The sequence below is a fragment of the Bemisia tabaci genome, chromosome 5 (assembly GCF_918797505.1).
Source record: "Bemisia tabaci chromosome 5, PGI_BMITA_v3".
Lineage (NCBI taxonomy): Eukaryota > Metazoa > Arthropoda > Insecta > Hemiptera > Aleyrodidae > Bemisia > Bemisia tabaci.
Window position 1 is genome coordinate 25935341 of NC_092797.1, and position 17597 is coordinate 25952937.

Consider the following 17597-nt stretch of genomic DNA (forward strand, 5'->3'; position numbering starts at 1 on the left):
CGTATTAACCGCCTTTTTCGATGATTTTACATTTTGCAATTGGGAACCACAAATCCCGGCTCATCCGGAAAAAACACTTATGTGCATGGGGGAACATGTTGTTCTTGAACTGAATCAGAATTTGAGTTACCAATTTGCAAAATGCGGTCCGATCGTTACCACAAAAAAGCATTATAACTACGGCTAAAAAAGCGGGTTGGACCTGGAAACCATAGTGAGCGCTGTGCGGGCAACGATTATTTTTTCTCCGTGTTATAGAATGTTTTCACTCGTTCATTACGCTGAGCTCGAAGCACTCATAATAAAAGTTCTCTTCGAGACTTTGCACATCATTCGAGCGCGCAAAGAGGAGTACAGAGACTGCATCCCTCCGCCGGCTCGGACACTCGTCCTCGCATGGGAAAAAAAAGGAGGAACCTTTGTCGCACTTTTATAAATTCATTAACATGCAGAGCCCTCGAACGAGGGTGGCATAATTAATACGTTTCCTTTAATTTATTAATCCACTTTATTCGAAGCGGCGGAATCTGGCGGGAGCCCGCGCGTTCGGGCAATAAAAACCCGACGAAAGCTGCCGCTGGACATTTGTCACAATTAAGTGATCGACAGCGCCGGTCGACCCAACCCTTTATTCAAGTTCCACCCGACGATTTTTTCAAGTGAACGGGAATTCTTTCCTTCCCTCGGCGGACCTTCCGTTTTCTTGTTGCGGTTCTTGCTACCGTCCACAGCAAAACCGCCGGAACTACACTCGAATTGTTTTCCTTTTATCTAGCACGTACTGCTCTGTTACAAGAAAATGCAATTGCCAAAAGGCTTCATTTTTTAATTTTTAATTCCTAATGGTGTGGCGGAGTTGTATTGAAAAAATGAAGGATGAATATTTGTCAACTTTCAAGGATTTTGTCAGAAAAAATATTGACACAGTGCTGAATGGAGATAAGGCTTTTTACTTGAGACGGCAGCTTGGTCTTGGACCGCTGATTTTTAAAACGAAGTTACATCACTAAAGCACATTTCTGGTGTAGTTGAGGCGTTGGATGCAGAAGGGCATTTCTTGTTTGCGGTGTTTCAAAAGCGTCACTGCTAATTCATATTTTAGAGAGAAACTATTCGATGAATTTTCTAAAATTGTTCGTTTTCAGCATTTTGATATCGTGAGGAAAAATTCAGTAAAAGTCTTGAGGAATTCTATACAATTTGCTTCAAATGAATGATGAATGCTTTAAATGAATAATGACGAAACGTAAATGGAGATTCTTGGACACCGTATACAAGAAATGCCTTTTCTGTACCCAGAGCTTCACTTGGTGGAGAGAGTTATATAACAGGTGCCTACATTAAACAGTTTATTTTTACCCGATTCTCGATGTTTAACAGCCCGGTTAAATAATTAAAATTTGGTACTGATTATGTTTGGGTTTACCTTAAACTACAGTAGGTTTGTTCTAGCTATTTCAAGATGTGTTAATGTTCGGTTTATGCTTCATTAAATTCAGCAATTAAAACAAAGGATTGGCAAAATTAATGGAAATACATGGGACAGCATGTTTCGCACATTGCATACGTGTTGGCTAAAACATCCTGTAAAAAAATTAGCAACATGAAAGGAAAAGATGATAATATTTACCGTGAACAGCTTCATTAGTCCGTCTCAGGTGGCACACATGGATCAGAACTTGGGACACACACACATGGCAGGGACAACTTCAACTTTGTTCGTGTCACAAAATCCGAAAACGGGCGCGCGAACTCATGTCACCGGGGAAAAATCCAAATCCAACGGACGCGGCGCGAAAATCCGGACACGGAGGACGCATCGGTTCGGGGGCAACGACGGCATTTCACGGAAGATTAGCGGGCCTGCAGCTCCGCGCCCGCGTATGAATGGAAAGTGAAAACAATGGAGCCCTTTCCCGGGCCGGGAACCAACCAGGAGCCTCGACGCTGGACCTCGACGTGAATGAAAATCCCCAGACGGAAATCGAGACTTCTTACGAGAAAAACCTGATCGAGTGACAGCGCCGCGACAACACTCGTGGGAGGGGGCACAGCTGGGGGACACCGAATGACTCTTTCCACGGTGCCAGGCCTCCCGTCGCTGGACTTGACTCTTGCCCGAGTCAATGGGTCGTATTTGGACCGAGTTCATCAGAAAGGAACCAACCCACATTAAGTTGAAACTGAGAAAAAAGATGTTTGAAGTTTAATTCCTGCATACACGGCACGGAAAAATTTAATTGCTGATTTAACAGTTCAATTGCTAAAAAAAAAAGTAACTGCAATGTTTCAACGTAGATTTTACCACCAAAAAATGCTACTTTAACGTATATTGTAAGCTAATTTAACCACGGGGGTGGTTAAAGTAGCATTTTTGTGTTGTAAAATCTACATCGAAACATTGCAGTCACTTTTTTTAGCAACTGAATTGTTAAATCACCAATTTCATTTTTTCCGCGTAAGGCTCGATGTAGAGTAAAATAGACTTTAACCCCTCTTTTTACAAACTAATTCCTTTTCTTCGATTTCCAGTTTTTGATAGGAGCAAATATACGGCTAGCGGAACTCAAAAACACTCTAATCTCAATTTTTTCGAAAATGTGGGCTGGTTCCTCTCTGATAAACTCGGTCCATACTATAGTCGTTTCTTAGTAAACTCCTTTCCTTACGAGTCTCTGTTTGGTAAACATGATGACTAAGGGAGGTTTAAGTAGGCCCACAAAATATTATCATGAAAGTGAACAAATTTCCGTGATTCGAAATGATTTTCACCAAAGTTTACTGATTCAATTTGCGTGCTCAGAATCATTTCAACCGAAGTTTACTGATTCGTGCGCTGCTTAAACTCATAAATTGGGTACATAAATCAATCGATGGGTTCCAGAACTTCCGCTCCACGAGGAAGTTGAAAACTTGAAAGATTAAAAGTCTCATCAGCTGCTTGAGAGTCAACAGTCGTAAGTCTGAAGCTTGAAATTGAAAGTTTGGACGGGTTGAACTTTAATGTCTCCTTTTCCCTGGAAAAATTCCATAAATTCAATTTTCAGGGATCGTTCGAGTGGGAGTCCCCGAACTGTGAGGGGTTGGAGTCGTGTCCCTGTTCCAGCTGTTCAATGCTCCTCAGATTCCTTTCAGTGTCGTTCAAGCCCTCTTTGTCAAAGGGTAAATTTCCAAATATGAGACATTATTCGAACAAACTGCTTTTGAAGATGGCCCTAAGAGGCCAAAAAGGCCTTCAGCATGTAACCGGTAGAATATCTTTTCCGCACATAGTGCACCTGTGGTAATTTTTCCGATTATCGTTGCCGCACAAAATCATGTTTGCACAAATCAGATCTCAAACATCTGGCAACATCTATTCAATATTACATCTACATCGAACTTCAGTAAATTTTTAATCGCGCCTTTTTCAAGTTTTACATTTTAATCCCAATATTTGATATGTATTTTTAAAGCGTGTTTTGAATCGATATCCTGCCCGAAAATTTTAAGATAATTGAAAGCAACTAGGGTAAAAATAAGTTAGCTCATAAGAATGTGTGTGAATACTGTGTTGACTCATTTTTCTTAAATATGCCTCATATTTTTCTCGACGTTACTACATACTATACAAAATTATTTTGTGCGGCAACGATAATCGGAAAAATTACCACAAACGTACTTTGTGCGGAATAGATAGTCAGCCATGTAACCATTCTAAGCACGGAAGTAAATAACTTGCAAAAAAAATACAAAGTACCAAGATTCTTCTTCCATTTCCAGTCATTTTAGCTTTTGAAAACCTAAAAAATTGTAAACAGTTTTTTTTTTTTTTTTTTTTTTTTTTCCAGGAAACTTCTTTTTGAGGGATCCTCTATCGTCTGTGTATACCTGGATCACAAAGGGATTCGAGAATTGAATGTGTTTTCAAGAACCAAACTCGCTTTTCTAGGTTATTCTATGCAAAAATATAAAATAAATAAAAATGAAAACTGCGCAGAAAAATGCAAGCAGGATTGTCAAAAATAGGCATTCACTCCTTTTCAATCCTTGGAGCATTGACCAGCCTTGCTGACGTTCATATGATACGTTCCAAGTACTTGTTGTTAGACTTCTTTCTTGGCCTGCAAGATAATTTGCCATATTGGACATGCTTGACTTTAACATTGACTGATTCATTTCCCCGAGTTACGCTTTATCCTGATCAAGACGTCACCGATGAAAGATGTCGCAACAGGGGCGACGGGCGCCCGGCCCGGGTCCGAACACTCCGATGCCTGATGTATTGTCGTCGTCGCTTGCTCCTGCCGTTTTTCGTTGCGGCACAGCGCCGGGCCATGACGATTCTGATTAGGACCGCGACATAATTCCATCAAGTCCGTCTCTGCCCCCTCCCCTCCCCCCCCCCCCCGCTCGTGCCCCGCAAGATTCGGACCATTATGGGTCTGGCCCGGTCCCGGTGTTGTAATACTCGGGATTAACTCCGTTTAATCCGAGGTTCTGTAATTCAACATATTACATACTGCGCCGTGGTCCGGTTTCTCCACTCTCATCACTTTTACCTCATATCGCACTGATTTAACGTGGTCCTTTCGTCTTCCGATTGGATTCTCGCCTCTCGCGGCGCTCGATATCCGGATTCGATGCGGGAGATCCGAGATCCAACGCTCACTTTCGGCAATGTAAACAGATCGGCGCTTCCTCTTGGAACGTTCACTTATTCGGAGGATTAGCGACAATTATCATCGCTCACGGAGAAAAATACATTTCTATAGAACCGTTGAGTCAGGGTATAACTCTGAGAAGCTTCGGAGATATAACTCTCGAGAATTTCTGAGCTGGTGTCGCGTCGTGGGTACTGCCAGCAACGCAATAGATTGCGGCTTCATCGGAAAAACGATTCTGAAGCTGGATTCTAAAGTTGCCTAGATTTTGGGCTGGTATGGCTAGATGTTGGAATTGATAATGAGGATTAGGGCAATTAGGGGTGAGTGTGAAGTGGGTTTGGGGTGGGATTAGGTGGGTTTAGGTGGGCGTGGAGGGTTGGGTGGGGGAAAGTGTTTGGGTGGGTGTGCGGTGAGTTTAGGTGGAAGTAGGTGGGTTTGGGGAAGGATTGGATGGGTTTAGGCAGGTAGGTGTAAGGGGTTTGGGTGGGGAGGGGGTGAAGGGTGGGTGTGCGGTGTGCGGTGTGTTTGGGTGGGATACGGTGGGTTTGGGGTAGGATTAGGTGGGTTTAGGTGGGTGTGGGGGGCTGGGTGGGGGGTGGGTGTGCGGTGAAAGGTAAACTTGTTTTTTCAATTTTTAAAACTGAATTTTAACTTACCAAATTCCATGATCGACTTGCTAGACTTCACCCACCATTCCAAAACTGGAACAAAACAAATGTAATGTTTATCAGAAAATTTTCCTGCACTCAATATCGTAATTATTTAAGTAGTACATTACAAAAAACTTGTTTATGAGCATAAAAGGTTTCCCAACCAACGTATTTCATCAAAACCCTTAATAATAAAAGAACAACAAAAGAAGCAAGATATTACAGAGGAAAGAATCAATACTGCTCGTGCGTGTTCCTTCCACAGAACGGACAAACCTCAGAGCAACACTTGGACATTCGATAGCGCTTAATTGGTTTTGAATTTCCACCGCTCATTTTATCTCAGCTCGGGAGCGGAGCGACAGCTTTAAGACGGTAAAAATGAGCACCTTTCACGGCGCTGGCTCATTTCCAGTGCTTTACAATGTACGACCATTCGCTTCACCCGATGCTTGAGTTGCGACAAAACGGAGGAAATTTGAGAGCTTCATCAAGTAGCGTCATTGAAGTACCAGAAAAACGGGGGAAAAATTAAAGTGAAAAGAGCACAGAGCTATGATTGAGCTGAGTCATGTGTGGCGCCAATCATTACGGCGCTACTATTCAGCATGGCTGGTGCAGTGAAACGGACGGGAATGAAACAGCCAGATTGGTGCATCGCGCTCGTGCATTTCCACGACCGATGCAAATCTGGCCGTTATATCACTGCAACCGCTGTGTTTTACGCACACCGGAGAAAAGGTAGGAAAACCGCGCCCGAACGAATCGCTCCGATGCATAACTGCACTCAATGGCTCGGCGCCAGTTTAACACCCCCACATTTTTACTCGGAATTAAAATATTGGATGCTTTGCAAGATATGTTACAGCTCAGGGTGCTTCGGATAGAATGAATGAGATATTCGGAAGGTCCACATTCCACAGAGATTCTATACATCAAAGCTGCGGTGTTTATTCAAGCATTTACAAATTCAAAATACATGTATTATAATTGATAACAAATGGATGTGCGAGATTGACCAAGTTTTTCCACTATTCAACATCCGCCGTGGCTTCAAAATGGCGGTGACAAAGCTAAAAATTTGAAAACATCGAAAGGCTGCACTGGAAAAAAAAACACATTGGATCTAGAGTCCAGACTCTTGAAAACATTGACAAGAAAAAGGACTCTTGATTCAATCAGATTTAAGCTTAAATCAAAAGAAAATCCGCTCAAATTAAGATGCTTGGTTCTTGATTTAAGCTTGAATCTGATTGAATCAAGAGTATTTTTTTTTGTCGATGTTTTTAAGAGTCTGGACTCCAGATCCAATGTATTTTTTTCCAGTGTGGATATTTTGAGCCACTAAAGGATCATACTGCGTTAATATAAAAATTCGGTGGTGACATAATCTCAGTCAGTATCGTACAACTCCAATGTTACGGAAAACTTCAATCGTCACAAGACATAAAAATTCTTTAAAATTCATCTAAAACGTCCCCCCTCCCCCCCTCCCATCAAAAAACGGTAACTCGCCAAAAAAAACTTTCAGTACGTAACTCAGAGTACTTCAACTCAATTTCAAATGATATAGAGGAAAAAAGTCAAGTCATGAGAAAAACTAAGCGTGCGCCAAGGATCACTACATCTTAACCGGGTGCGAGTAAAAATATGAGCCGTGCACGCCCCTAATCACTTTATCAGCGTTTGCCTGAGGTGGAAAATTTAGCTGGGAGCTCTGGACCACGCACCACTTCGCTTATCCGTTCACGTTCCGAGACCCATTTTAAGGGCTTAACTCCTTAAAAGGGATTTCTCATTTTTACGGCTGAGTTCAGAGTGGTTGGTCACATATCTAACATCTAGCCAAATTCGTGGCATACCTCTATCTCTCAGCACTTCTGCTTAGTACCTACCTACTTCAGCTCAAAAACCTTTGCGTCCAAGCTCAACTAAAGGTGAAGCTTCCTGACATCACTCGGCTTTTATAAGTAAAAAATAAAAAAAATGAAAAAAAGAAGAAGAAAATCTATAGTACGCGCTAAAATTAATTCAAGTTTATAGATGATCGAACTGAAATAAATTAAAAATGTTATAAGCAAATAAATGAGGATAACAAAATGAAATTAAGTAACTGGTTAAATCCTAATGGGGATGCATACGAAAACATGCATCATTGAACTGTTCTAAAAATGTTAAAACTGAATTCCGCAATTACCTCATCGTAGCTGAGGTGCAATTTTCTATACGTAAGCACTCTCACCTCACTCTGATGGTCAGAAAAACGCAAAAGCTCTATTTAATGGACAGAAAACTTTACTTTTGTAGATCTCTAATAAAAGGGACGAAGACAAGTTACGTGCACTTTTCGCGGCTCTTATGCTTTCAAGCTCATGTATTTAAAATTTCCAATTATTCACTCTCCCCCTTGAAAGTAAGTGAAGATCAGGGCCGGATTTTCCTTCTTGCCGCCCATGGGCCGCCTGTATTTTGCCGCCCCCTTCTCATTCGTTTTGAAACATCAATAAAAACCATCAAGTGAACGTGCTAGCGTTTACTCGTGTTGAACACATTTTTTGGGAAAGCCCTGTCAACACTACTAGTAAAAGGTCACGAAACTTTGCGCGAAAGTCTAGTTTCGTGAACCTATCTCTGTGTGGACGAGGTCTTCCATTCATAAAAAATGAACGAAAAAATTATGAAAGAACAAACACAAAATTTAGTTTAATGATTTTAACTTCCGCCGCCGCACCGCGCCGCGCCGACCGAACCGTGTTTGGCGCAATGCGTGAAGTATTCACGCAGTCTTGTAGGCGCTATGCGTTTCACGCTGACCGCACTGTGTTTGGCGCAATGCGTGAAGTATTCATGCATTCTTGTAGGCGCTATCCGTTTCACGCTAACTACAATAACCGCACTGTGTTTGATGCAATGCGTGAAGTATTCGTGCAGTCTTGAAGGCGCTGATATGTGTTACATGCCGATTGCCGCGCCGAGGGCTCCTCCTTTTCATCTCAAGTCCTCGTCATCATTTCTCCCTAAGTCGCGCCGTTCTAGGCCAAATTGTGTGTTTGGTTTCTCTCTTAACTCGACTAATTAAATGTGCTGTCTCTTGCATCACTGAAAGACGACAAAATTAGAAATTACCAATACTCTCAGGAAATGAGAGATTTTGTAGCCTTTTCTCGTTTCTAATTTTTTTTTCTAAATCCGATTTTTTTATATACCCACATTTAAAAAAATTGCAGAATTTGCCGCCCCCTAGTTTTGCCGCCATGAGCCGCAGCCCATGTGGCCACGTCCTGAATCCGGCCCTGGTGAAGATAGGAAAATTTCGCCTACTTCCTCATCTCTTCGTCATCAATCGACAATATACCTATGGAAAAATTGCTCATTCGTGGTGTCTTAAATTTTTCACATGTACTAAAATTATCTAAAAAAAGAATTTGACAAAAATTTTGTGCAATAACGATGAGCATTGAGCAACCATCCTTTAAGAGGTGAAAATCTCCAACGTCACAGACCAAGATACGTGGTTTTGTGCTTTCATCATCAATATGGATCCATAGTTCGTCACGTAATTTATTGCCGGTCCTTCGGGTGAGAATGTGACTCACATTGAATTTATTCCTTAAATTCGCCCCGGGTTTTAACATCGAGTCAACTTCCATGTAATTCAATTCTCCCCCGCCTGAATTGGCTCGGTTCGATGGAATAATCATTAAATTTAATTTTCCTTCTTTCTTCGCTCGAGAGGCATCCGAGGACTTCTAGAGGTCTTCGGTTGAAATTCCAACCCCCTTGGAGAGGGTAAGAGGCCTCAAGGGTAGATAGGGGAAGTCACTCCGGACAGTTGATAATTTAGCTAATTAAAGGCGTGATGCGAAAGAGTGAAGAGAAATGGATGAGCATGAACTTGGAGACGGGGGATGGGGGAAAGGGGAGGGTGCGAGAAGCCTTAAGTGGGCCCTCGCGTGGCCGGAGCCAGAACGCACCGTGTAAAGCTGAAAATCCGTGACACGTGAAGCTATTGTGACTTCAAGTTGGCGAACCCGGAACGACGCCCATGCTGTCAAATAGCTCAGAAAATTGACAAAAACACAAAAATGATGACATATTTTAAAAAAGAAGGGGCTCCTGTGTTTTGGTTGATCAGAAGATTTAAAAAACATTCGTCCTTTTGTGAAGTTGGATGCGTGACTCTTATTTGTCAATCCCATTGGACATTTAGACCCATGTATCCGGTTCCTGTGTTATTTTTTCAAAAAATACTCTGTTTTTATTGGAAATTGACAACTACACGTGAATAATGCCATATTTTCAGAAAGGATTAGCTCCTGCGTTTTGGTCGATCAGGGGACTTAAAAAACATTCGTCATTTTGTGAAGTTGAATGCGTACTTTTTTGTCAGTCCCATTTTACCTCCTGAACCTGTACCCTACTTCAGTGTTAAATTTTTCAAAAAAAAGCGCGATGGCTTCAGCTTTCATTGGTCCAATATTCACTTTGAAGCCCATAAACATCTCTCTGAGTTGAAAATACAACAGTGGTTAACATATAAATCGATGGCTAAAGCTCAAATATGCACATCTCTAATTGTGACATTGCAAACCTCCTCTTTTGTTTTATTTTCTTCGGAAAAAATCAACTAATCATTTCCCCACTTGATAGTGCTCTCATTCAAACTTTTCTAAAACAATATTTTGAAGAGATTCTTTTTCTTAACTCGTTGTTTGGAAAACATGTACATCGGTTATAGCGTTATAATGGAGTCATATATTTTCAAACTGTAGTCATTGATTTATAATGGAATATTTCTCCATGTGTCAGTCTAATGCCCAACGAGCATGTATTTGATTATCTCTGCTCGAGTAATTTAATAATTTACAATTAACCGTTGTCCGCCCCCTTTTTCCGTCCATCTCTTGCTTTTTCAATGCAAAAAATAAGTAAAACAGACTCGAGGAATGCGATATAAGCGAGCTCATTTTGAAACGGGTTTGAAACAGCCAAAAATAAAAAATAAATAAATAAATAAATAGATAAAAAGAAAAAAAAATTTAAAATTTTTAAAAAATATAGATATACAAAAATGAACCAAAAAAGTAAAAATTCAAAAAAATAAAAAATAAATAAGGATAAAAAAATGTAAAAAAAATAAAAATTAAAATATAAATAAAAATAAATATTAAAAAAAGTAAAACGTGGTAGTGCTGTCGAGGCTCATTTAAAAGGCGGTAATATGTTATATTTTGATCGAAGATCGACCCTTTATGAAAAAATTTGACACAGTTGAGCAACTCTGACGCGAAATTCAACTTTAAGACGCAAAAAGAAGCGATTCCGCCGAAATACTTGGCGGCACGGTGGGACGCGTAATTCGGCCGTGACAGTTGATAGATCGGCTCCAGGAACCGCGCACTCTTGTACGCAAACCCCCAAAAGCCCTCCCACACCCCTATTATAATTCACCCGTGTGCACCCTCCCCTCCGCCCTCTCCGTCGAGTTCAAGAGCTCCTCCTGAACTTGACGAACTTTAAAAGTGAAGTCAAAATAGAGCAACGAATCCTGACTCTTCAGTCCGAGTGTTGTCTTCGGAGATTTTCAAAAGGAACGTCAGAGCGGGAGGACGACGGTGAGGGAGCCTTTAAAAAAGGGCAGCGATGCTGTGCAAGGTAGATTAATAGCCTCTCGTTTGATTGAAAACATCCGAGCTAGTCGTCTGCCCACGTTCGAATTGGTCCCCGATAGGATATTAAAACATCACTTTCAACCTCGACCCTGCTCGCTTCTTTCCCCTCTTTCCCTCCTATTTGAAGCGTTGCAGTATCTCTATTCGAAAGGGACTATTCTGTTGCACCAGCTTCACTAGGCGAATGATTCTAAATGGTCAAAATTCCAACCGTGGTACAACAACCATCTATTCAAAAAATTGATCAAATCCAGTCGCAAAAATTCGCCAGTTGCGACTGAATTTGATCAATTTTTTGAATAGATGGTTGTTGTATCACAGTTTGAATTTGGACCAGTCAGAATTGAGCGTCTATTTTCAGGAGATTTTTAAACAGCGTGAACGAGATACGCTGTCTGGTAATTTCACCGTTTACGGTTGCCCGTCCATTGAGCAAAGGACCTTCGTTAACAGTACATCAAAATCGCCTTATTGACTCCAAATCAAAGAGTACACTCGAATTCGACTCCAAAATTTGAATTGAATCTCCACTGAATTGACTCCAAATCAATGAGTACACTCGAATTTGGGGACGAAAAACTGCTGAGCGTGTCTAATCTAATCGAAGTAGATACTTATAAAAAATAGTTTCGAGAAAAAGTGAACCAGGGAAGGTCAAAATTCTTATCTATCATACTCAAGGTACACAATTTCCCGATTATGGTAAAATTTTATTTCATTCATTTAAAAGAAAAGAAAATATATATAGAATAAAACCGAATAGCTCATAAAGTGTTTTTTAAGACACACTAGAGAGGGTTTTTCGTCGAAATCTCAAATTTTGATTTTTCGACATGCTTGGCCAAAAATCACTCAGACTCGGAAAATTTTACCACCCTGAACGGACCATGGAGCAAAAATACCTTATTTCTCGTTCTATCATGCGGCTACGTTCAATTTCCTCCCGAAACACCCCTTGCCCTAGCTTGCCTTGACGGCGTCAACAGCTGTGGACTTAGGATATCAGCACACAGTCAACGCCCTTTGACTTCTAAAATGTCAATTAATTACTAATGTGTGCGCGTGCCCTTCTGCGGTTCTTTCATATGTACGCGCGAATTGGCGAAAAATCGATTCCTTAACGAAGCCCGAGACCCGTCAGCGCTTATCGGTAGATCCTTGTTTATTCTGCGGGACTCGTTGTCATTAGTGAATTGCTCGCGGGATGAGTTCTGGCCTGATGTGAGCATACTTCGCACCCCTGAACACCAAGCACGCTAGTTGGCGTGCTAAGAAAGAAAATTGTATTAATATGCGAATATAACAAAAGTTTCTCCAATCAGATGTTTAATTTTGAGGAAAGTTATAATTATCGGGGAGGGTATGTATTCGATAGACGTGAACCGATCGATACCGATTCGATCGAAAAATTCTTAAAAAACCGGTGTCGATTCGATCGACATGAATCGATCGGAAAATAAAAACGTGAACCGATCGACATGATTCGATCGACATCATTGAATTTATCGACGAACCCATTAGTCGATCGGCACCCCAGTGAATCGGTCGACAAACCCGTGAACTGATCGAATTTTGTCGATCGAAACTGTATCTATCGAATCACGTCGACCCATGTACGTTTTAATTTTTCGATCCCACTCATATATTATACCCTCTGAACATCTGCTCTTAAATTTTCCATACATCCAGGGTTCAATTACGAATACAACTCCCCGAAAAGTTGAAATGAAAATGTTCCCGAGTTTTCTAGAAAACATGTATTTTACCGAAGTAGTTTTAACTATTTTAAGTTCGGACGGCGTTTTTCTTTAGAACGAGAGAACTTATACTCTTGAGACCCAAGGATTCCTTATATTTGACGTTGATGCCTCCTAAGTAACTCAGATAATAAACTTTCCACCGATACGTACACTTGTTGTCACGACAACTTTTCTACAATATGTATAGTAGCATCAATAAAGAAAACAAAAAATAATACTGGATTACTGCATTTAATTTACAATTCAGTTGAGCTCCTATAAATGATATTTAGATCGATGAAACGGCAGGGACGAGCGCAAAGTTATTGATATCTTCCGGATACAACTATTCGTGCTCAAAGGATGTCCATATTGCAGATCCGCAAAAATGAAGGCGCTTTGCCTTTCCATGCCTCAGTCACATGGCAGAGCGCTCGTGCAAATTGCTGACGAGAGCAACAAAGGCAAATTGTGTGTGTGCTGATCTGTCCTCGACATGAAGAGGGCACTTTTCCTTCCAACATATTAACCTCAAACTATTGCCGCATATTTTTATTTGGTTCAAAGTGAAACCGACACCAAAGTGTCGTGATGTCATCAATTATAAATCTGGTTGTAATAAGAGTTTTGCATGCTCTTATTGAAGGTTCATTTCCCCTTTTCTGCTTCTTCTTTTCCCTCTTTTCTTATTCTGCTTATTGTCCCCCATCTTTTCTTCTTCTTCTTTTTTCCACCTTATTCGACTCCTTTAAGGAGGGGGAATTGGACCCTCCATAACAAGAATAGTAAGTAAATACATATTTCTCCTTGAATAACTTTATCGGAGGAGACGCGCGAGACATTTATCATGCTCCCTCTTTCAATGGCACCCTTTGCGGTTCACCTCACAGTTTGTTTGACTCCTTGAAATATCCACCTTGGAAATCAGAGCGTTTTTTTATTATTTTGAAAGAAGAGAATTGCACGATTTCCTCGAGCCCAATGGATGCACTCTTGAAATATAATAGGCATCATGAGGTTAGACCATCCTGTAGCTGTCAGGAATCGATCTAATTTTTATAAAACAAATCATATTGTTTTTTTTTTGGCTTTTATCTCGTTGCAGTATCAAATGAGTCGGAGGGGCAAATAGCGTAAGTGAAAAAGAAAAAAGAGAAAAAAATGAAGTTATGGGTGGGAAATTGATAAGAACAGCAGGGAGGGAAGGAACAACGCGAATAAAAGAACTTTTAAAACAAAAAATCCGAACATGAAATTCTGGACCAATGAGCGCCACACAGTGGGGGGAGAAATTAGTCAGAGAAACCAATGTCAAGAACCTAAATCAATAGCCCTAGGTCATCAGCTGAAATACTTGAATCCCCCTCCTTTATTCCAAACGCTCAAAAAATCAATAGGCCAATTTTCGTCCCTTTACGACACATAGGAGTGTTACACATTAAGGAGTCACTGGGGTCTTTCAGAGAAAAAATTCTGAGTTTGGCATAGAGGCTTTTATTTTTATTTTTCTGAAATGGGGTCTTTGTCACACAATATTCAAAGTCACATTACTGACTGACTCACAAATATGGATTGAGAGTTTTTATCCCCTGATACAACTAATAAATATATGACAGATATACGTTTATACAAGAACGCATGTTTTTCCTTTACTTTTTCTCTCTGTGTATATCAATAGCTGTACCTGAAAACCCGTATATGGTGATACACATGACCCCAAGAATAATCACAAAGCAAATTTGGGATGCGTTATTTTCAAAATTTCTGCCTAACGTTGCCGTGGCATAGTCTTCATAATTCAAAATATGACAACCTCAATATCGACGCTTTGGCTCAGCTATTGCACGTTAGTTACACTTTGAACAACGCACACTGGACTGAGTCAATAGGAGAAATCGGACAAAATTTGCGAACTTTGAAAGCTTATATTTTCTAAAACATAGAACAAAAAAATTTAATAAAAGTGGTTCCATTGGTTTTTTCGTAAAATATCCTCTCAAGAACACCCCTTGAAATCGAATTTGTAACGAAATAGACATCAAAATTTGAAATTTAAGCCAAAAATTTCATGTCCCACCTCTAACATCAGCTCGTTCCACTGTACGACGTAGGGCGAAAATAACGAACTACTCATTGAGAAGTCCGCAAAATAACCTCCGTATTGTACAATTGAATTCAAGTGGACTCTTCCTTCTCGCATGAACGAGAAATTCTAATTTCTCTTAACCAATTCTAAATAAAAGCGTTGATATCTTGGTCCTAAGAGCGAACGTCAGTAATTTTCATCTTGCAAATCGCATTGTGCGTTAAATGTTGAAGAGGAGCCTTTTATCAGAATGCTTCGATTATAGACCTAGCCTGGTAGTCCAATACCCAAAATTTGGTGTGAACACTGTTTGATATTTCCCCACTGTGCCCTTCGACAGTCGGGCCAGCGCGTCGATTATTGAAACTGATAGACAAAGCGATAAACGATCAGGGCATAGGGGGCACGGAGCGATTCCATTGGTTGAAACGAGTGATTGCTATAGACCAAAGGGAAATATCAGGGACTAACAGTAGGATCTCTCGTGAGTTCCCGTTAGTTCGTATATTACTTACCTCCTCTCTCCATTACACCCACCCGCCTCCAACAATAGGATCGTTTTATAATCAAAGTAAACATTGGTTGAAATTACTAGACTGGGACACGGTCAAACCATAAAATATTGTTAAAAAATTAAAAAGTCACTCACTAATCAGAGGAAAATTTTGTGACATCCCTAAATTTTGGAAGATTTTGTTAAATTCCTAAATATTGGAAAATTTTGTTAAATTCCTAAATTTTGGAAAATTTTATGATGTTCCTAAATTTTAGATAATTTTTTCAAATTCCTAAAGTTCAAAGCCTCGACATAGAGGTAATGAATAACACTGATTAATAAAAATAGAGAAGGCGAAGCGATAGAGGCACAAAGAACGGCGAGGACCGGCGAGAGAATGGCGAAAAAAAAAGCCCGCGGTTGGGACGATTTCGGATAACGGAAGCCCAGAGGAGGCCGGCGGAAGGAGGGGGGAGGAGAGGGGAGGAGGAGGGCTCGAATAAAATGGAATGAATGCATAAATGTAATGGAGATAAACGAAAAAATGAAAATGCCGGTCGTTCCGGAGAATAGAGTAATTTGCCACCCGGATTAAGAACCCGAGGAGACCCAACTCTAACTTGAAGTTTCCTCCAGGCAACTAAAAATACAATTCTGCTCTGCATAAATGTAGGTACTTTATTCCGATAACACGGACCTCCCTCCGCCCCTCTCCTCTGGCTCTTCTTCGCCGTCCTCCCTTTCTTTTCTTTTTCTCTTATCACCCCTCCCAGTGATGAATGATCTTCGGGAGGAGGGCTGAAGAATTAAAAAATGACTTGTCATGCAAGGCTCCGGCTGAATTTCAGGTAACTTTAAAAGCCTCAATTCGCTCTACAGGGTGTGTCAACTGGATTTTTGAACCCCAATCCAAGGCTTGACTCCATTTTCGTTACAACGTCGCTAAAAACAACTATGAAAAATTACAATTTTTTTTTTTTTTTTTTTTTTTTTTTTTTTTTTTAAACCAAGCAATGAGAAACAGCAAGAATGGATAGGTTTTGCAGGCAATTGGAGGTCGCAAGTGACCCATTGCGATTATTCAACGGCTCACATAAGTGTAATACAGCAAGAACTTGAGAAAACGGTTTAAACGCTAAATTTTCTCCAAATAAACTTTGTCTCACGAGTTGATAAAATGTAGTATTGGAACAAACAAATAAACTATATAAATAAATCCATGTGGCAACATTGATTTTTGGACCCTATACTTTAACAGGAACGCACTAAATGACACGAAGTTTGGACCGAGTATAAGAGGTTTGAAGTTTTGTAAGGCTCAATGTTAAGGTAAAATTTTAACGACTATTTTCACGCTCAAAATATTTTTCCTCGATTTTGATATTTTACATGAGAGAATTCACGGATGGTTTAATACGGTTTTAATCCGAACTCGCGTCCACAAAACTGCGACTTGGTGTGTTTCTACCTACCTCAGTTCAGTTCATCATTTAAAATAATCGAAGAGATGAGATAAAATTTTGAGATGGTTGTAGTCCCTTCCCTCGTGGCAGCTCCGTGAGATGGTTCAATGACTACGATCGAACAAATACACCATAAATTAAAGAGATATGAAGATAATAAAAATGAGGAAAACTCTAAACAGTGAGATTCCCCTCGAGAGTTAATTAGCGCTTCAGCTTGACATCCAGAGCTACGGATTTCTAGTTTCTTCTCAAAAACGATCACAGCTCTTCGGAAAGCAAATAAATTAAACTCTACCCAGCAATGGATCGTATTCGATGCATCAAACAGGTAAGATTGTATCGATATCGATTGGTTCAACATGTAGACATAGCCTTAAAAGTCTATTTAGAAGTCTGAGGAAACGGGTTTTTCGTGGTAGATTTTCTGTTCTTTTGAGTGCCAAAAGTGAACTAATTGGGAATTTTCTCATTTTCAGCTTTTCCAACTCAAATCCTAAATTTTTTGTTTGGGGTTATGTTCTATTGTTTTGAACCAAACGTTACATCGAACCACTATTGAATACGGTCTATGAGCCTCTGTTGTCGAGAATGAGTGACAAAACGGAGGGTTAATTTAAAATGCCGTGTCAAACGGCACAGCGGGCCGATTATTGAAATTGATAGACAAAGCTATCGACAAAGAATACAAAAAGGATATGGAGGGACCGGGCCCTATTGGTGGAAGCGGGTGGTTGCGATGAACAGAGGACGGAGGTAATAGACTAACTAAAGGCAACCTACGAGAGACCCAACAGTTAGTCCATCATTTTAAACCACATTGAAAAAAAATTCCCGGCGTTTTT

General features: G+C 40.4%; 2 protein-coding genes across 2 annotated transcripts in view; both read right to left on the reverse strand.

Annotated features, from left to right (window-relative positions):
• The window catches only part of LOC109037431 (uncharacterized), a 105248-nt gene extending 102942 nt beyond the window's left edge, over positions 1-2306 (reverse strand). The window contains exon 1 of the mRNA XM_019052094.2: positions 1631-2306. Coding sequence (XP_018907639.2) covers positions 1631-1645 — 15 coding nt within the window. The 5' untranslated portion in view covers positions 1646-2306. The remainder of the gene's footprint in view (positions 1-1630) is intronic.
• Positions 1-17597, reverse strand: part of LOC109037433 (somatostatin receptor type 2) — a 259262-nt gene that overhangs the window by 196211 nt on the left and 45454 nt on the right. Inside the window, exon 2 of the mRNA XM_019052097.2 lies at positions 5303-5347. The gene's annotated coding sequence lies outside the window, so the exon portion shown is untranslated. The remainder of the gene's footprint in view (positions 1-5302; positions 5348-17597) is intronic.